The sequence below is a fragment of the Drosophila elegans genome, unplaced genomic scaffold, assembly GCF_018152505.1.
Source record: "Drosophila elegans isolate 14027-0461.03 unplaced genomic scaffold, ASM1815250v1 contig_208, whole genome shotgun sequence".
Lineage (NCBI taxonomy): Eukaryota > Metazoa > Arthropoda > Insecta > Diptera > Drosophilidae > Drosophila > Drosophila elegans.
Genome location: NW_024545578.1, coordinates 7,135,487 through 7,155,392, shown reverse-complemented (window position 1 = coordinate 7,155,392; position 19,906 = coordinate 7,135,487). Strand labels below are relative to the sequence as shown.

At 43.3% G+C, this 19,906-nt stretch overlaps 6 protein-coding genes across 8 annotated transcripts; all 6 read left to right on the top strand.

The window, feature by feature from the left end:
* Nucleotides 1-70: 70 nt before the first annotated feature.
* LOC108145701 (trimeric intracellular cation channel type B) lies at nt 71-1,768 on the top strand. 2 transcript variants are annotated; one of them, XM_017271262.2, is made up of 3 exons: nt 71-542; nt 808-1,080; nt 1,133-1,768. In XM_017271262.2, the coding sequence occupies exons 1-3, from the start codon at nt 256-258 to the stop codon at nt 1,419-1,421; spliced, it is 849 nt and encodes a 282-aa protein (XP_017126751.1). In that variant the 5' UTR covers nt 71-255; the 3' UTR covers nt 1,422-1,768. The 2 variants fall into 2 exon arrangements, with proteins under 2 accessions (XP_017126751.1, XP_017126750.1); XM_017271261.2 differs by having other exon boundaries at nt 805-1,080.
* A 334-nt stretch (nt 1,769-2,102) lies between these two features.
* On the top strand, nt 2,103-2,608 carry LOC108145783 (protein dpy-30 homolog). The gene has a single exon (XM_017271354.1). It carries the CDS (start codon nt 2,163-2,165, stop codon nt 2,532-2,534), a length of 372 nt encoding a protein of 123 aa, XP_017126843.1. The 5' UTR covers nt 2,103-2,162; the 3' UTR covers nt 2,535-2,608.
* A 98-nt stretch (nt 2,609-2,706) lies between these two features.
* Nucleotides 2,707-3,575, top strand: LOC108145718 (retinin). The gene is made up of 2 exons (XM_017271279.1): nt 2,707-2,738; nt 2,827-3,575. Exons 1-2 carry the CDS (start codon nt 2,727-2,729, stop codon nt 3,391-3,393), a joined length of 579 nt encoding a protein of 192 aa, XP_017126768.1. The 5' UTR covers nt 2,707-2,726; the 3' UTR covers nt 3,394-3,575.
* Nucleotides 3,576-4,209: 634 nt separating this feature from the next.
* Nucleotides 4,210-4,568, top strand: LOC108145813. The gene is made up of 2 exons (XM_017271403.1): nt 4,210-4,226; nt 4,283-4,568. Exons 1-2 carry the CDS (start codon nt 4,212-4,214, stop codon nt 4,565-4,567), a joined length of 300 nt encoding a protein of 99 aa, XP_017126892.1. The 5' UTR covers nt 4,210-4,211; the 3' UTR covers nt 4,568.
* A 5,835-nt stretch (nt 4,569-10,403) lies between these two features.
* Nucleotides 10,404-17,206, top strand: LOC108146399. 2 transcript variants are annotated; one of them, XM_017272399.2, is made up of 5 exons: nt 10,404-10,544; nt 12,188-13,960; nt 14,371-15,261; nt 15,798-16,096; nt 16,163-17,206. In XM_017272399.2, the coding sequence occupies exons 2-5, from the start codon at nt 12,197-12,199 to the stop codon at nt 16,764-16,766; spliced, it is 3,558 nt and encodes a 1,185-aa protein (XP_017127888.1). In that variant the 5' UTR covers nt 10,404-10,544; nt 12,188-12,196; the 3' UTR covers nt 16,767-17,206. The 2 variants fall into 2 exon arrangements, with proteins under 2 accessions (XP_017127888.1, XP_017127887.1); XM_017272398.2 differs by lacking the exon at nt 14,371-15,261 and having other exon boundaries at nt 16,163-17,200.
* A 1,088-nt stretch (nt 17,207-18,294) lies between these two features.
* On the top strand, nt 18,295-19,867 carry LOC108145758 (uncharacterized protein CG45076). Its single transcript, XM_017271325.1, has 2 exons — nt 18,295-18,358; nt 18,796-19,867. The coding sequence occupies exons 1-2, from the start codon at nt 18,313-18,315 to the stop codon at nt 19,749-19,751; spliced, it is 1,002 nt and encodes a 333-aa protein (XP_017126814.1). The 5' UTR covers nt 18,295-18,312; the 3' UTR covers nt 19,752-19,867.
* The last annotated feature ends 39 nt before the right edge of the window (nt 19,868-19,906 follow it).

Sequence of the window (19,906 nt, the reverse complement as noted above, 5' to 3'; positions counted from 1 at the left end):
TCCAGTTTATTATATCATATACATTAATTGCTATATTGTAGTTTTTTTGCATTCACATATCCACACAAATGTAGACACCTAAGTTTCGCTTGTCAATATTTTCGTTTACGCAAATTCCATTCGCTATTAACAGTTTTTTAAGTGTAATTGGCCTTAATAAAAAAATCATAAAATATATCCCTGAAGCCAAAATTCAGAGTCAACCAGAGGACTCATAAAATAAAAATAATAGAGGGTGGGACAGCTGAGCGAGGGATGAATGCCCGGCTGATCCTGAAGCAGCTTCCGCACCATCTGATCTTCCGCATCCTGCACTATTCCTTGGTTTCCCAGCAACTGCGGGACGAACTTGGAGTTGGTGCAGGATCCTCGAGGTTAAAAGGGGGCGGTAGCAAGCTCTTGGAGTGGCAGCCCTTCGCCCTGTGGCTGGCCAACTTGTTGCTGAACTACGCAGGCGATGTCCTGGGAAACCTGCTGCTCGGCAGTCTGCCTCTGGAGCCACTCTGCCATACCGCAGATATCCTGCTCAGCTCAGTCATCTGGTGAGTGTGATCTAATGGGAACTTACAAAAATGAATTAAAATTCAATGTCAAGGGAGAAACAACATTTACTTCTGTCATTTTTACAATTTAGTTTTAAAGAAAATATGGTGTCGAGTTTTGTAAAAATTTAATTTTTTGTTTTGTTGGCAAGTTGGGCAGAAGACACCCTATTCCAACGATCACTTATTTTTAAACAAATTTTACAGTTTCTTGTTTTTTTTTACTGACAAATTTGTAAACTAAGCTAAGTGTTCACTTAAGTAGGTACTGCATCTTTTACTGCCCCTTTGACCTGGCATACGACTTGGCCAGCACAATGGCCTTTCGCATTTTGGCCACCGCCTTGTCGACGATCAGCCAGATTCAGCTAATCGATCGCGGAGTACATTTGGCGGGACAAGTGTACGAAAATGCTCCCGTTCCGATGTTGATAGTTGGTACTGTCATGGGCAGTGGAGCAGAGGTTCTGAAGCCAGTGGCCAGTCTGTTAATCAATAGATGTCAGCACAACCAGTTGGCCTATCTCAAGCTAAGCAAGTGAGTTGTATAAAAAAAGTAAAATTTAAATTAATATATGTTATTTTTATAGCAACTCAAAGCTGGCGCTGTTCCTATCCTGCCTTTTCATGCTGGAGATCTACCAGAGTCCACTGATTCTGGGCCTCAACCGTCATAGTCTTATAGTCTACAGCCTGGTGATGACCACTGCCTTTAAATTCCTGTCGCTGACCTATCGAACGGATCATTTTATCTGGCTGTTGGAGCACCAGTTACGATACATCTTATTTGGCGGCCTTTCGAGGGATTTGACCAAGTTCTTTCAACTCCTGTCGGAGCCAGAACTACGGCGAACGTGGGCGTTCTCGGAATTCGATTGAAGCCCTCGTGGGGATTGCGTAATCTTACCCCCCATTGCATTCCCCTCTAGATTCAGGGGGGTGTGTGTGTGTGGTGGGTGGGCATTTAAGCGGCTTAAGTTACCGCCCCGTCCAGCCAAGCGATTGGAGAACTGCAGCAGATGTCTCGCTTGATAGGGTTACGTATGCTAATCAGCTTAGAAGCTTCCGCGGACAGTAGACTGTGTACTGTGGACAGTGGAGAGTGGTCTGTGGATAGTGGACAGAGCGATGGAGCAGCTGATGAGGTGCTGGGTTACGACCACGGGGACAATGGAAGCTCGAGAGTGCTCGTCCAGCTGTACTGTGAAATTTCTATTTGGGAATAAATACACACATTTAAACGAAAACTTAAATGGCTTTTCAATCGTGTTTTATACCCTTAATAATTTATATAAATAAAATGTACTCAAGTTTAAAATAGTTTCAATATTTTCTAAAAAAAAAAAAGAATTGTTTTTAAGAAATTAAATTCCATTTATCTGGATTTTCAAGATCAAATTTATGTTTATGATTTATATAATATATATAGGATTTTTGCTAAATAAGAATATTATAAAAAAAGGCCAAAAATGCGATCATTAATATTTATATCATGCGTGCTCTAAAAAAATTTAGTAGGGACCTCATAGAGAAGATTTCCCTTCAGAGAGTTACCTTTGATATATCTTTCTCTTCCAAATAAAACTAATATTTTATTGTTTGACCGAACATCCCATCAAAATGCCATACAAACGAAAAATTAGTCCTCGCAAAATCAGCAAGACAAGCGTGGATAAATCTAAAAAGAATCCTTCTGCTATTATATCGATTCTTTGCCCTGATGCCAATAAGTCCAGGAAGGAATCGAATAAGGAAGGTAAAGATGAATCCAAGCCAGAGGGAGCCGAGGGCAAGGACTGTCCCCGAACGGGAAGCTTTAGGTCCTCAGCCGACCAACGAATATATCTCGAACAGGAGGTGGTGCCCATTCTGATGGAGGGCATGCTGGGATTGGCTCGCGAATTGCCCCGCGATCCCATCGGTTATCTGGAGAAGTTCTGGCTTAGCAATGAGCACAAGTGCGACATAAAGCTGCCGCAGAATATACTCTGATCGATTTCTGGTGTAACCCAATCAAATTTAAAATTATCATATGATTAAATGTTTCTGGTTTAGTGCTTAGCCTAGTCAACGATGCATTTCTTTGGGCAGTGAGGCGTGGTGATAGGTTCTGGGTTTTGAAGCTATAAAAAGAGGTAAGCTGCTCAAACTGCATCATTCATTTGTGGGAATACAACTATAATCATGTGTAGATTGGTGAGTACTCTGTTTAGGGAAATGGGAACAGAATCTCATATCTTAACAATATATATATTAATTTAATTAAATTTAATACTTTTTTTAGTACCTACCCGTCTTGGCCATTGTGCTCGTCCTGGCTGGAGCTTCGCAGGCAGCCAGCTTGGAGTGGCCCTCGAATCTGGTGGCCCTCAGTTCGGCCAAGTCCTCGCAGCTGCTGCCCCTTGCCAGTGAGGATTCTGTGGAGTTGGCCGAGGGCAGTTTGGGATCCGTCGTATCATCTGTTAGCCAGCCGGAGGAGCAATCCGAGGAGGAGGAGGAGGAGGAACAGCAGCTCTCCCAGTCATCCAGTGGCAGCTCGGATGCCCTCGATGCCCGTGTCGTTTCGTCGGGAATTCCCGTCTCCGTGCCTCTGCCCCTGATCCTGGCCACCCGCAATGGACTGCGAACCGTGCTGACCATCCAGGAGCCCACTGTGGCCAAGGTGGGGGAGGTGGTGCAGCATGTGCCCACTGCCATTTCGCATCAGAGCCAGACAGTGGTGCACGATCACCGCCGGCTGGTCACACCCATTGTGGCTCCGGCTGTTCGCACCACCCAAGTGGTGCGCCAGCAGCCACCACTTCTGTGGACCGTCGCCGCCGATCCTCGAGTGGTCCTCATCCGCAACTGAGGAACCAAGCCAAAGATCAACAAGATGAACTCGCCAAATCTAAGATACTTCTACTCGTAATTCCCTTTCTGGACTTTATTTCCCAAAAAACTCTGTCTCTTCTCTGTCTTCTTTCTTCTGCCATTTTCTGTAGAATTCTTCTGTAGTACGCTTTTAATAAAGATTTCGCATTTGCATTTAAAGGGCTTAAGTTATTGAGAAACTATAAACATTTAAACTAGAACTTACTGCAATACATTTTATATTGCATTAAATAAAATTATTTTAATTTTATTTTCCGTTAATTAATTTGAACGGAAACATATCCTATATAAAAATTTTTACATTCAATGCTCAAGATAATTTTACTTGGTTATCCATTTAACACTACCTTCCTTAGAACTTGCAATATATTTTCTGTACTGGCTAATCTCATTCTCAACCCATCTTATGTAAAATTCTTGTTCTGCATTTTGCACATTGTGAACTGATTGCATTTTCACTTGTCTGGATTCCTGGACTCTTTGGGCGTTGTCGGTGCGACAGGAAATCAATAAAATAAACACAGCGACCGGCCCACGTCCACAATAAATATGCCACATCCGCCCCCCTGATTCCGCCGAACTCTCCGATTGTGTGCAATCAAGATCTCTGGAGGATTAGGCAGTCACAGGGTCTGGGTTAACAACGCCCAAGTCTCTTCTCATGTTCAAGGGCTGTGACCACTCATTTAGAATGGCTAGTCCATTCTCCAATCTGGCGTTCTTTGCTGGACTATAAAAGCGGAGGATTATGTGGCCAATGAACAACAGTCAAGTGAAGTGCACTGAGGCAGGAAGATGTCACAAAGATTGGTAAGTTAAAAAGACTATATGGATTTTAAAGCAACTTAATTCCTTTATCCCTGCAGAACTTTTCTTTAATTGTCCTGTTTTGCCTCTTGGCACTTGGCAAAGCCGAGCTGCATATCTACCATCCTCTGATGACCCTGCATCACCAACCCACTTTGACCCATGTGGGTCAGCTGGTGGATCATGTGCCCACTGCGGTTTCCCACCAGAGCTCCACCATCGTCCACCGTAGTGTGCCCAGGATAACTCCATTGCTGGCACCTGCTTTCAGGACCTCCTATTTGCACTATCCCACCTGGAATTATCCGCTCTTTAATGGTGACAACTCACTTTACAGAAAGTAAACCGCTGCACAACAAGAACCCTTTAAAATGGATTAAATCCAAGTAATTTGACTACCCAACTTTCGACTTAAACAATAAAATAAAACAAATTCGAAAACCCCTAAAAGGACTGCATTGTTTCGGAATTGTGTAGGCTAATCCCGATTGGATTGAGGGGAGACGACTGCCAATTAGATTTCGCGCTACGCTGCACTTCTGATTGAGTGTTGGGTGGCTGAATATTATTCAACTGACGTCACCAGATGAGCAAACACACGCACGAAACAAGCATTGCTTTGGTATCCTGTTCTCAAGGATGTTTTGTTGGGTTATTGAATTCATGGAGCAGGATATTAAGCAAGGCCTTATTTTTATATTTATATTTAAAGGAAAAGTTTAGTTTATTAAACATTTACTTTTAATTTGACAAACTAACTTAAACTAATTCTTTTATATTTTCTACTCATAATTATAATTTGGTATGCAAGCTTAAACCAAATTATACTTCGAACATAACTACACTTTAATTGAAATGCATTAACTTAAAAATATAAGAGTAACCAAATTTAATAACAGATACTTGCTATTTGTTAACATATTTTGACAGCTTAAATCTTAAATATTTAAACACTTTCAATAACAACCAAATCTCATGAATGGGTATCTCATAGCACACATATTTAAATTCCATTTCATTTTGGAGTGCATTGGTGCAGGGATGATTGACGTGCCGTACGCAAATGTTTCTGTATTATTTCAGGGCCTTGGAGGCGGTTGTTCTATCTTCTTCAATTTGCCAGAATTTTCCATGGGAATGACCTCGGGTCAGTAGCCGAAAACCCAGCTATGCATGTTCCCTGAAGAGCAGAGGTGGTATTAGAGGTGAATTGAGTGAGGACTTTCACCCAAAGTGTGAAAGTGTCCTGGCTTCGTCGCATATCGAAAGACAACAAATGGAAGCCCTGGGATGTTTGTTACACTCTCTTGTGAAGACTGAGATAATAGAGTTTCAAATGACACAATGCAAACAATGAAATTGTAAACCCTGAACTCCAAAGAAGGCCAAAGGTGAGCTCCTGTCAGAGTCTTAGAGCAGGTTATGCAATCGCCGAAGGATTTATTGATGCCAATTAACCGTGTGAAGCGAATTCGCCGGGCAAAATGACGCATAAAGCTTAGAGGGGGGTAAGTACCCTGATACCCTGCCACATACTATAGTTGGGCATATTGGATTGCACAAGATGGCTCCTGCATAAAGGTTAAAGCATCAAGGTGGCCGGAGCAGCTTATCGATTGATGCACAAGTGCATTGTCTTTTCCGGGCACTCAATACCTGTCATATGCATTTGCCCCAATGATGCAATTCGATAAAAGGCGTAGATTCCACCTGCCTGGGCTGGGTTACCCATCATCATCATCATTATCACAATCATCGTTACAATCGTCATCAGGGGTTTTGTTTTCCAGTGCGGCATAGCCGCCTTTTGGGCTCACACCACTTTAAGTTGAGCGGCATCCCAAAAGACTGCCTCGCAGAATCGGACAATGAATGGCCCGCAAATGGGACAACTTGCCCATCCCTTCCAGATCGAGGTTCATTGCATCTCCCTGGGTCTGGGCTTTGATTGGGGTTATATGAGCACCGCTCAATTGGCTCAGTGGGTGATTTGTGTGCTCGACTGCTGTGTAATCGGTTTGTTTGTCTATCACAACCGCCATTTGAATGCATCGTTATGCTGTCATCTTGGCGACTCGGCGCACTAAAAGGACCAGCCATCCTGGGAGGTCCTTTAGGAAATTTAATAACTTAAGTCCCGAATGCGGAGAATGAAATTCCGTCTGATCAAATCAAAAGGCGAGCCACTTAGCATAAGTGGGGCCGCCGCAAAAGCCAAGTTTTCCCAGAACTCAGACCGAAACTTATTAAATATTTAATGTAATCTAGAATTTTCGATTTAAAACACAATTATTGCCCAACTTCTGTGGCAGAGGCTTTCACTTAAAGCCGACATTTTTTGGGGGCAGGGGGGAACGGAAGTTTTGTGGCATAAAGACCCGCCCCACCGCTCAAACTTTCCGCTGTGGCAAGCAACGGTTTTCAAATTAATTTACAAATGCTCAGAGCTCGTAGGTAAATTTATTTGAGCCGAGATGAAGACAATAAGCCGTGTTAAATGAGCCAGGCAATAAAAGAGCAGTGAAAGGGGCGTTTGATGCGGGTGAAATAATTCGGGATATTATGTAATAATCAGGGGGGAACAGCTGTCTGCTAGAGACATGACTCACTCCGCCCTTTAAAACCATTTATCACTCACTCATCCATATGGACACACAATGTGGGTGAACGACCTTGACGGTTTTGGCCAACTATGATAATGACAATAATACAACCATAAGCTAAGACATACGCATCGATTTTATTACAGACAATTTCGCAAAAACAAAACGCGAAACGGAGACGAAAACAAAAGCGAAAAACTCATTCAAATGCCAGTCAGTCAAAGAAAACCGAATCGAAGCTACCACAAATCGACTCCGCATATGAATCATAAGCCGGGCTCACTGCATCGCACACGACTGCATTGTTATGCAAGCACAGAGCACACAGCAAATCCAGCCAAGCGATGCTAGCCACAAACTTGACTGGGGTTTCCCCAAGGCCCAAAAGCTGTTAAAGCCAAAGCAATCAAGAATTGAATAGGCCAGCCAGCATTGAGAGACCAAAACTTCAATTCGGTTTTCTTGGGCTTTTCCAGCGTTGGCGATTTTTGGTTTTGGGCAAATCCATGGCACAATTGCAGTGGCAGTATAAATGCGGAATGCAATTGCGGGCACTGAGAAAAAATCTTATAATATTAGCAGAGCGAAATTAACAAAAAAAATTTGACAAAATAACAAGAATGTTAATGTTTTAAAATATGTGACTTAGCAAAAGAGAACATAAAATGAACAAGAACTTTAAGAAAAATAATAAAATAATTCACAAATACAATTTGAAAGTTTTTTAAATGTATTCTCGTTAGAGATAATAAACTAAAATAATAAATACGAATTTCTGCCATAATATATTTTGCAAAATAATAGTGTCGTACTTTTTTAATAAACTATTTGGTGATTTCAGGCGTTTGATGCATAAAGCATAATAGAAAATAAGTATAAATTGAAAATTAAATAAAACAATATGTAAATTTTAAGTTGGGCTTAATTTATATCCAATCCAAGAGATTTTAAATCCCATTAAGAATGAAAAAACCCTTTTCAAAAGTACCCGACGGACAGAATTTTAATTAATTAAAAACAAATAGAGCCATAATTAGATTAATTTTGTGGGCTTGGCTTAATTTCAATCCCAATGAAGATTAGGCCCTAAATCCATACCCAACCAATAATGGTTGACTTAAAGAGATTGCCAAATTGTTTTTGGCCAAATGGTGCGTGTGGGTGGAAGACCTCAACTTGTTGAGCAATTGACACAAATCTAAGCCGGGAGCCGATAAACCAGCCTTGAGCCAGCGACAATTTGTATTTTTTTGTGCCTCTTGGACTTGAACTGTTTGACAAGTTATTTGAGAAGGAGAAAGAGGGAAAGGTATACTAAAAGAGAGAGAAGGAGATAGTGCTTCAGTCAGAGGAAGCTAACAAAGTGGAGCAAACACGATTCCCACACAAATCCATTTGGGCAAACAATTAACAAGTTAGCCATAATTAACATAGGCTATGTTGTAATACTGCCGCCCAAGAAATGTGCAAAAAGTTGGAGCGAGCCATAAATAGAAATGAGTGTATGTCAAATCTCGAATGGAGTTCCAATAGCGAGCCCCTGAACCTGTAACCCCATCGGATTACATACTTCCCAGCTGGCATCAGTTGTCACCGACGAGGTCCAAGTTCAAGTTCAGTTCATCAGATACTGGGATTTACCAATAGCTTAGTTTCAGCTAACTTCCTAAATTATTTTTATCAGGAAATACATTTTCAATCACAACAAGCCGCTTTTAATGATACACTATACGTTTCATTAAATATATAATAAATTCCTTTTATAATAAAACATCATGTTAATGAGTTATTAGTCAAAAACTAAAAAAAAAAAAAACTAAAAAAAAACTAAATATAAATTCATTAGTTGCTTTTTGATATTTATAAGTTTTCGAAATTGAAAAATACTTAATTTGAAGTATTTATAAATTGGATTAATATTAAAAAGTATAAGACATATGTATATTTATGTTATTATCATCTTTAATTAATTAATTAAAAATAATTAGTTTAAAATAGCATATTCCTAACATTCTGTACATTTGCTATTTTGTCTATTAGCTATTAAAAAGCATTTTAAATTTACTTGTGAATGAAATTGAGCACCTTGAAGTTATAGATAGAAATTTTATACTCAATATATTTTTTAGCAATTTCTGAAATTTCAAATAACTTTCCTGCCAACCTCTATGACATCAAATAAAATCTATTTTATCCATATTCCCAAATAAAGGGTAAGGCAAACACTATCGTTAACGGAATTAAAAAACGATGTGAATCAGGTTCGACGCACCTCCTTCAAACTACGCTCGCAAAGCCCATAGTGCTCACAAAATGAGTCATGAAAAACCCGATGGTCAAAAACTACGCCACACGCTGATTGATAAAAACTCCGCGAACTAATCACAAACAAATAGCCGAGAGGTGTTTGCCAAACAAGCCAGAGTGGCGACAATAACAACTCCGGCAAATCAATGTGATTAGCATAATTTTCGAAGATCTGTTCATTATCAACTTTCTTGGAATGGTTAACATAAAACGCCACTTAAGTGGGGCTAGATAAACGACTCCAGCTCATCGAACCAAGGTCAGTAACACAAGTCGGAGCCACTGGATCCACTGAATCACAATGAGAGCCACTGCGAACAGCACTGACCACACACAACACACACAACAGACAAACTTAATGATCGGGATTTGAGGTAGTGGCACGCGAACGTGATCATCGTGAATAAGTTGGGGGGAATGTCTCTAATTTTTATGAACTTCGGGTAATTCCGCAAAGCACTTTTGATTCACAGTGAGTTGGGCTGTGAAAATTAAGCAAATGACCGACTGATGACGTCTGCATTGACCATGGGTTTAAAACGAGGCAATATCAACTGAAATGCACCCGAAAACACGGGCAGAAATGTACGGAAAAAATGAGATGGGGAAAGATGAATGTATGCCAAAAGATCCGGTTTGAGGCAATGCCCAATTTTAACCCTTTTCACGATATTGTTTTTATTATTCGGTCGCTCCTCTCTGACCCAATTCATAATTGCAGAATTGCATAATCCCGGTTTCTCAACGCAACGCCTTTCCGGGAAGCTAAACTTGGTTATTCAAAATTTGGTCAGAGCCCGCTTAAGAAAATCGTAAACAACAAAGACTAATTTGGATGTTTAACATAGTCTCTAAATTTTTTTAAGGAGAAATAAAGGTTTTAATGATTCAAAGTGATAGTTTTGGGGTTTTGGCGCTGATAATGAAGCTATCCAAGTGATATTTCCGCCTAGACCCTCGTTTAGTGACCTCCAGTAGTTTAACAGAACTGGGGATTTGAGAAAAAACCCAGACGAAAAATGATTACCCACAAAAAAGTCAACGCTAACAGTAAGAAAGAGAGGTTGCCAAACATTGACGCCGTTGCCGCTTTTGTGCCTTTTGTTTTGGGCTCCCGATTCGCAAACTTAGGCGGCCCGAAGGTGGGACAGAGATGCGAGACCCCCAGAAAGAGACAGCGCAACGTTGGAGCTTGGCGTCGACGTTGCGCATGCGCAGCTTTTGTATAAAATGTGCGCGACCAACGAAAGCGAAATCAGTGTACGATCTGCAGACCAACGAAAAGCGCAATCGGTGCAGAAAGTGAGTGAAGTGAAAGGATAACAGACTCCATAAATTGCATAAGGATTATCAAAAAAGAAAACAACAGCGATTATTACCCAGTTGGATTATTAAACTTGACATAAAAAAGGTGAGTGAAGTGATGCGAATTACCAAAGTGAACTCAAGTGAACCAAACGCAAGCTAATTAAAATTAGTTGCGTTTAATTGTGAGTCTCCAGCAGATAAAATAATGCTTGTAATATATGTATAATAACAACTATTGGTCAAAAGCCTACCTACCAACCGTTATTAAGCCAATAGAAAAAGTGAAACTTTCACTGCGAACACAAAGGAAAAACCTAAAAGTTTCCCAACCCCACCGATCGCACATTTAGCATCGCATCTCGCCAAAGAAAATCCAAGCAAAAGAGTTTGCCGGTAATTTGCAATGCAACGCTGCACACAACTTCCGCCCAAAAGGCTGGGCTTTAAGAGCTACCCCAGCGCGCCATTCAAAAATCCATTTACATAACTGGGAAATATATTATTGACGCACTTTAAAAAAATGGTGAAAAGTGTTGAAATTAATAGAAACTTATTATTGGAGCTAGGTATTAAATTATCATTAAGCAGAAAAGGTATCAGTTGTTAGACTAAATGAATTTATCGATTTAATTTTTGCAGAATTTAAATTTTTAGAAGTCTTACTATTTAGGAAAATATTTATTTACCTATTTAAGCTTGGTAACTTAAATAAATAACAGGTAATCCAAATTGCTGTCTTAAAATTAAATCTTAAATCAATTAAACGTTTTATTAATCTTATATGATTTCTGAACAACTATTTATTATAAGCATTTTAACAAACCCCAATTAAATTCAGCTCTGAGCACTCCAGTTTCAATTTGCTTACCCCCAATTTTTTTCGAAGTGTAGCCGATCTTTTACAAAATCCGCCCTCGCTCTGAGCCGGTGACATAACTGCAATGCAAAAGACCATAAAAAAAGGCTGAAAAGAAAAGTGAATTTAAAAAAAAAAAAGATACACGAAGCGGAAAGCGACTGTCAGGGCAAAGAGATCAACTTGAGCGATGGTCGCATTTAAACGGATTGCATACGTAGGCTTGCTTGCTAAATCTGGAGGAAAATTACCTCATAAATTACAGGTAGCGGCTGCTGTTCCCTCGTCTCTGCCTCGCATTTCGGGCAAAAGTAACGTCCAAAATCAAGCAATTAAGTGCGACGGTCTGCGACCTCCAACGAAAGTAAAAGTCTTATACGAGTGTCTGAGTCACGGTGAAGATTTCGTGATGTGAACCGGTTTCGGCTTCGGATTTGGTTTTGGATTCGGTTTCGTTACGGATTGGTTAAGCCAAAGATGGCTGGAGAGATAGGTGGATAGGTGGAGAAATGTAAACTGGCACAATGACTTTGGGGTAATGGTGTCAAGCTTAGCAGTTATGTCATAACCAATCATGACTAAACCTCTTCCTCTCAAAACAAAAAAGCAAGCCAATCATCAAGTATAATAGTTTGTCAATCGATTATACAAAATATTAATGGTGATTATTATATAGAAACAATTAATTTTAGATATGTGAGTAGGCAGAATTATGACAAGCTTAGGTCCTTATTATAAAAGAAATAATGTCAAAATAAAAATCATTTTAATTATTAGTTAGTTGAAAAAGTTATGACAATCTTAGGTCCTTAATTTAAAATGTAATAAATTATAGGCAATCCTTTCAGAATATGTTCCTTAAATTTATAAATGGTTTCTTACCTTTACAGATCTCCAGAATGAGAATAAGAGCTAGCCTGTTGGCAGTCGTGCTGCTGGCCACCGCCTCCCTGGCCGAGGAGTCCAGCTGGGGCAATGAGTGGGCGCCCATGGAGAGTGCCATGCCCAGTCGCCGATCTGTGGATACCAAGCCCGCCGACCAAGCTGACATTCAGGGACGCTACCTGGTGCACGAACCCATCCAGAGCAACAGCACCACCACCCAGATCGATGAGGTTATTGATCAGCTGATCAACTCCCGCCGGGAGGGTCGCAATCTCGGGGAGTACGATGCCGTCTATGCCGATGGAAATATCGACCAGGCTCTGCAGCAGGGAAACGATATGCAGGCCCGCAATCTTATCCGTGACAAGCTGTGCGGTCTGGGACTGATGAGCTGTGATGTGGAGGAGAAGCGTCCCTTCTACTCGACGATCTACGCCCAAGGTCCTCCGCCACCGTCTGGTTTCAGTGGTGGTCCCTATGGTCCCGCCAAGCCCATGCCACCACCAAGTTACTTCAACGGCCGTCCGCCAATGGGATCTTACGGACCTCCGCCCAGCTCCCTGAACTCCTTTGGACCTCCGCCCAGCTCGGTGAACTCGTTTGGACCTCCCCGCAAGGTTGGCTACGAGGGACCCTACAAGCCAATGTCTGGACCCTATAGGCCAACTGGTCCTGGTGGCTACCTGGAACACCCGCCACCATCCGCTATTGATGGCTCTTCCGATGGCATCACCTATACGAAGCCACCACCCGGTGCTCTGATCTACGACAGCAAGCCACCAGGACCCATCTACACCGGAGGCCCTTCTCTGGGTGCCGGACCCGTGTTCACTGGTGCCTCGAACGGAGTTCCCCCGTACAACTTTGAGAATCCCGAGGGAGGTATCCAGGGAGCCAGCTCTGCTCCCAATGGCTTCTACTCGCAGCAGTCTTCGGCTTCCTCCTCGTCGGCCACTTCCTCCAGCACGAAAGTGGTGGTGGGAGCACCCATCGATGCCCTGCAGCAGCATGTGCACCATCACTACCACCACGTGGAGGGTGGCGAGGGAGCCAAGGTGCCCAGTGTGCCCATTCCCATTGGAGCCGGCCAGACCATCAACACGGACTTCAGTGCCCTGGCCCAGTCGTCGGCCACCTACACACCCTCGGTTCAGTCTTCCTCCGGATCCAGCTACTCCCAGTCGAATGCCTTCAATGCTGGCTTCAATGGCGCCTCTCAGGGTGGACTCCTTTCGCAGAGCGGCTTTGGCCTGAACCAGAAACCCACTGGAGATCTGTACAAGCCCAACTCCGGCTTGGGAAGTTTTGGCCAAAGCGCCTCTGGAGGATTCAGTGGTTCGCCCAGCTCCAGCTATCACAGCCAGAATCCCGATTACTACAAGAAGGAGCTGCACGGTGGAGCTTCCAACCAGTACAATGGCATCTCGGGTGGCTACCAGGGACAGGGACAGGGACTAGGACAAGGACAGTACCAGAGCGGATATGACACCTCCCGCCAGCAGATTGTGGACTGCCAGTGTGTGCCCATCTCCCAGTGCCCGGCAGCCGATCGCATTGGTCGCAAGGAGGACCTCATTCTGCCCATCGATCCCCGCAACCTGGGCAAGGACATTGAGGCTCTGAGTGACGATCCTCTGGCCACCAATGCCACCACTCCTGCCGAGGGAAAGAAGGCTGAGGAGAAGTCGGACAAGGATGACAAGAAGCGCACGCGTCGCCAGGCTGATGGTGACCAGAAGGATGAGGAAGCCAGCGATCTCTCGCTCGATGCTCAAGGGGTAAGTTGATGGAAGACCATAAATCTAATAGTTTAGGTAGTGCCCGACTAATGCCAAATCACACATGGTTCGCATGGACCACTAATCGTGAGTTCTAGCCAAGCTCCTCCTCCTCCCCCCACACACCCACACACACACATCCAATCAACCAATAAATCAATCAGCCAACCAATCAACCTGACAACTGCACCCATCGTTCAACGCTCCAAGCTCAACTAAAATGGCAGAGTGCAAATCGGTTCCGATTAGACCAGTCACTAATCCCAGAACTAAACCAGAACTAAGCTAACCAAAAGCACGACCTTTGTGATCGCACGCCTGCAACCTGAAACATGCCACCTGCATCCGGCAACCGGAAATGGAAGTCCACCTTTAGCGTTCTTATGTTTTCCACCCTCCAACAAAAATAGAGACAGTCGCCGCTCGGAGGATCTCCACTGGCATTGCCCGCCCTCCAGGCCATCGAGCTGATCCAGCGGAAGGTGCTGCCCACCTATGGGGTGAGCTTTGGTCTGCCCTATCCCACTGGGGGATATGGTGGCTATCCCTCGAACATCCTGGGCGATCATGTGCCCGCTCAGAATCCCTACTTCGGTTCAGTGGGTCCGAATGGCCTGAATCTCGGCCTGGTGAATGTGAATCCTCTGGTCTCGGTGCAGGTGGCCAAAACGGAATATGGCGAGAAGGTGGTGAAGCCACTGGTCAATCTGCATGTCACCCCAAATGCCAATCTCATCCAGAAAGTGGGGGATTTCTTCAAGCGGAAACCCACTGAAGCGTATAGCACTCACTATCACCATCACGATCACTACAGTGGCTATGAGCATTACGATCATCACGATTATGATCACCATGGTCACCACGACCACCACTCGCATCCCCACTACTTTGGAGGATCTGGACCTGGTCCCCACTTCAGTGTGGAAATGGTGCCAAGTACTCCGATCTTTGAGTACCACAGTGGCCCGTCTGCACCTGCCCAGTATCATCACCACCACGAATCGACTCCCTATGAGAGCTCCTTCAGCTCCATCTATCCTGGCTCCAGTCACGATTTTGGTGGCTTTGGCGAATACTCGCAGCATGTGGAACGAAGTGCCAACGTGAGCAGTGGTGAAACGTCCTCGTTTTCATCAAATTCCGGGCGTCGTGGCAAGCAGTTGACCCTCGGACCTCTCTACAACATTCCCACTCCGGCTCCAGGTGGATCAGCCGGCAGTGATCAGATCACTTTTCCCAGGGATCGCAGGCGTCGCAGCGTTGAGGATGGTGTGTGGGCGGGAGCAGCTCCTGAGGAGCAGGTAACCATGTGTTGATCAAGGCTTAGAGTTTTTAAAATTCCATGAGTAATTGAATCATGCCAAGACAATATAAAAACTTATAATTCCTGATTTTAGTTTTCCAACAAATGCATAAACAACACATCCTTATAAAATTATAAACTTTTTTAAATGCTAATGCAATATAAAAGTACTTAATTGAAATATATTTTTAAAAAATATATTTATATTTATTTATTTTAAATAGACAAGCAACAAATCTCTTTAAAAGCATAACGTATAAAAGCTAAAATTATATAAAAGTACTAAGTTAAAAAGGTCCCCACAAAATATATTTAATATACATTGATTCCACACTGGGGATCGTAAAAATCTTACTTCTATAACAGTTGCATTGATTTCATTTGGTTTAAATATATTAAAAAAATATTAAACAGTTAGTGTGTTGAAGCTAGGCAACAAAGGCAAGACTTGTAATGTGAATATAGACATTAGATTAGTTACTATCATTTCCCAGACATTTAGCTAATTTGTGACCTTTTCTTGATATTTTTCAGCGCGCTTACTATGGCAACCGACCCGTGGAGAAGACCTGCCGCATCAACGAGGTCTGCTGCCGTCGTCCCCTTCGCCCCCAGGCTCCTCCCCAGCAGTTCGGCCGTTGTGGAGTGAGGAACGCCGCCGGAATCACCGGTCGCATCAAGAACCCCGTGTACGTGGACGGCGACAGTGAGTTCGGCGAGTATCCCTGGCATGTGGCCATCCTGAAGAAGGACCCCAAGGAGTCGATCTACGCCTGCGGTGGCACCCTCATCGATGCCCAGCACATCATCTCCGCTGCCCATTGCATTAAATCGTAAGTGCCAGAGTCGCAAAAACCATATAGAGTCAGTGGATTAACCTTTGACCTTTTCCCAACCAGTCAAAATGGCTTCGATCTTCGTGTGCGTCTGGGCGAATGGGATGTGAACCACGATGTGGAGTTCTTCCCCTACATTGAACGCGATGTGGTCTCCGTGCACATCCATCCCGAGTACTATGCCGGCACCCTGGACAACGATCTGGCCGTCCTGAAACTGGATCAGCCCGTTGACTTCACCAAGAATCCCCACATCAGTCCCGCCTGTCTGCCCGACAAGTATTCCGACTTCACCGGAGCCCGCTGCTGGACCACCGGATGGGGCAAGGATGCCTTTGGCGAGCACGGAAAGTACCAGAACATCCTGAAGGAGGTGGATGTGCCCATTCTGTCGCACCAGCAGTGCGAGTCGCAGCTGAGGAACACCCGTCTGGGCTACAACTACAAGCTGAATCCCGGATTTGTGTGCGCCGGCGGAGAGGAGGGCAAGGATGCCTGCAAGGGCGATGGCGGTGGTCCTTTGGTTTGCGACCGTAATGGCGCCATGCACGTCGTGGGTGTCGTCTCCTGGGGCATTGGATGCGGCCAGGTGAATGTTCCCGGAGTCTACGTGAAGGTCTCTGCCTATCTGCCCTGGATCCAACAGATCACCCAGAGCTATCAATGATTAACGGAGCAGCATGATGAAAAGGAGAAGGAGCAGGTGACCGCCTACCATGCGAATGCATCGTCATCACTACCAGATGATGACACCACCTCCTCCGACGAATTCGTTTTCCACTACTGACCGAAGCCATCACTCTACAAACTTTTGCAAACTCTCGAATCGTCTCAATTGTCGCATTCGTCATCGTATTTATCAGCGCCGTCACTCCTATTTATTACGAATGTCTCTTCGATTACCTGTCATGTTTTGTTATATACTATATTATGCGCCCACGGGCGCATTCACTTCGCTTCGCTTCACTTGTTGACCCACTCATTAGCGGCCCACAATTGTTACTTAATTGAAGACGCACAGCCGTCGCGCACCACTTGTTGATATTAATTGTAACTTGTATCTTGTATCCTGTACATCTGAGTTCCGATTTTGTCCTGTAAAATAGTGTTTGTCATAATTAATTTATTTATATATTTGTAATAAATTTATAATTATGTATTTAAATAAAAAATAATTTATATAAAAAAAAACAGAAAGAGTTTTATCTTTGGGCAGAGAAAGGGGAGAAAAGTTGAAATGACCATTGTGGTTCGATGTTCTTTGATTCTTTGCGGGATTTAGGTTTAAGTTTAAGTTTTAATAAAATGTCGGAATTGGTAAGAATTTAAGATATTTAATTAAAGAATTAATTGGAATATTTGGTAGTTTAATGTAGATTAAAGGAGCTGTAGTTGGTGCAACCACACAATCTTTATAGGAACTTGGTTTGCAACCCACCTTAGAAATTAGAAATCTTAATATTTTATTGAACTTAAGACGTTTTTACAAAGATTAAAATTCTTTGGAATGTCTTTTATTATATTTAAAGTTTTCTCTTTATTATGCTTTTTTATTATGTGCTTATGAAACTATGTAATAATGGTGACTGCAGCAGTGTACTTCACATTTTTTATTATTTTATATAATTTTTCAATTTAAATTATATTTGAATTTTGATTTACCCAGACTTCCCCTGTTCGTAAATTGCCGAATTTCGTTAGCTAGTTAATCTGCCTGATAACGTAATCCCCAAAAGTGGCTTTCTCTGCATCGTTGCACTATGAAGTCCGCCAAAAGCGCCAATTAAAGTTCAATTACAAAGTAGTGCTGCACATAAAATGCAAATTAAATTTTAGACATTAACAAACCGGAGGGGCCGACCGCTTTACACTGTCCGTTTGGTTAAAAGCAAGCGTGCCAGCGAAGCATTAAAAGACGCCACCGACACCGAATCTTGGACCCAAAAGTGGTCGCCTAGCTTCCTCAATGGGATGCAAAGAAATGGGTGTGAAGGTGCAATGTGTGTGGACTTGGCTCCATATAGTGGGCAGAGATATTCAAATAGTTTTGGAGTATGAAAATCATAACATGCCCATCATCAGTTAAATTTAAAAACCGCAACCGACTTTCCGCAACTTGAAAAACTTTATGCTCGGCTGGCGTCTCTGAGACTTATAAATGGGGTACTTCCATAGAAATTGAAGTTCAATGCAGTTCCAGCAGCGATAGCGAGATGTACGGCAAAGGATTACGGTTTCTGCTCGGCCAGCTAGTTTTGGGTAAGCCGGGAAATACCCTTTTCGAAAAGGAGTGCATCGAAATTGTGCAAAAAAAATAAGATATATAATACAAAATACGTGTACATATTATTTCCAAAATTAAAAAATATTTTGCCAAAGGAATTGAAAAGCAATTTACAGGACTTTTCATTGAAATTATCCTTTTGTATTACATTTCTTTATGATATCAAACTCAAAGATATATAAATATAATGCAAAAATGTGGGTACAGTGAATAAGTCTTCTAAAAACTATATTTTCAAAAACTTGAAAATTGAAAGCTGTGAAGAACAAAAAAAATTTTGATTAGTGAATAATTTTGATCTTTAAATTTTACGATCATAATAATCCTTGTGAAGGTGAAATATATATATATTAAATCTTAATATTAAAAATGGTTTCTTCAATCCACAACTTACTATAAAATATCATTTTAGTGGTCCTTTTGGCCCAGGTGATGGGCCGCCTGCACAAGAGGAATGGCTATCACTATAGGCCACAGCAGCCGCCACCAATTCACCAAGTTGGATACTTTGAGCCCCATCATCCAGCAGTGGATCCTCCCGAGCCGGAAAAGCCACAACATACCACTAAAACCTACTACAATCCATCCGGAGGAGGAGGTGGAGGCTCGACTTCGTCGAGCAAGGGAACCGGTGGCTATAGCATTGGCAGTGGCCTGCGATCTATTGCCCAGGGATCGGCGGATCAGGCACACAGTGCGGTGACCAACCAACATGCGGCTGCCAAGCAGGCGGCTTATATAGCCCAGAATACCCTGGCTCAAGCCGCTTCCCAGGCGGCGGCCACAGCTCAAGCGGCGCTGGTGGGAAAGCAAGTGGTGCTCCAGGAATTGGAGCAGCAGGCGGCCGAGGCCCAGCGATCGCTCTCCCGCGAACTGGAGCAACTGAAGGCGGCCAAGATCTCCTCCAGACTGGCCCAGCAGACGGCTCAAGCGGCCCACCATCACATCTCCGTGCTCACAGCGGCCGTGAATAATGCCAAATCCGTGGCTGAACAGGCGGAGCAGACCTCCACGGAGGTGAACAATCAACTGGCCTCCCAGTCCCAGATGGTCGGGCAGTCCAAGAATCGATTGGAGCAGGTGGAGGAGCAGTTGCACCAGGCACGAGTGGACTATGCCGCCACCAAGGAGTCCGCTCTGAAGGCGGCCAATTCAGCGGCTGCAGCCCAGGTGAATGCTTCCAAGGCTGCTCAGCATGCCACAATTGAATTGCACGAAAGCACCAATCCCTCGGCCCACGGACACGAAGGTCAGGATTTTGGCGGGGAGGATGAATCCTCCTATGACGAGCACCTGACCCCCAGCGGAGTTGGCCACACGGCTGGCGGCGAGGAGCTAAGCGAACATGTCAGAACACCTTATCAGTGAGGGATTCCCAATCCCACAGCATATTGTATTAAAAGTAGTCGAAACTGGATTTACTATTAAGATTAATTACAAATTTTATTTATGTACATAAAATAAATGCATTCAAGTCAGACTTACGTGGCTGTGAGTTGTCAGCAAATTGAAATGGATCACAT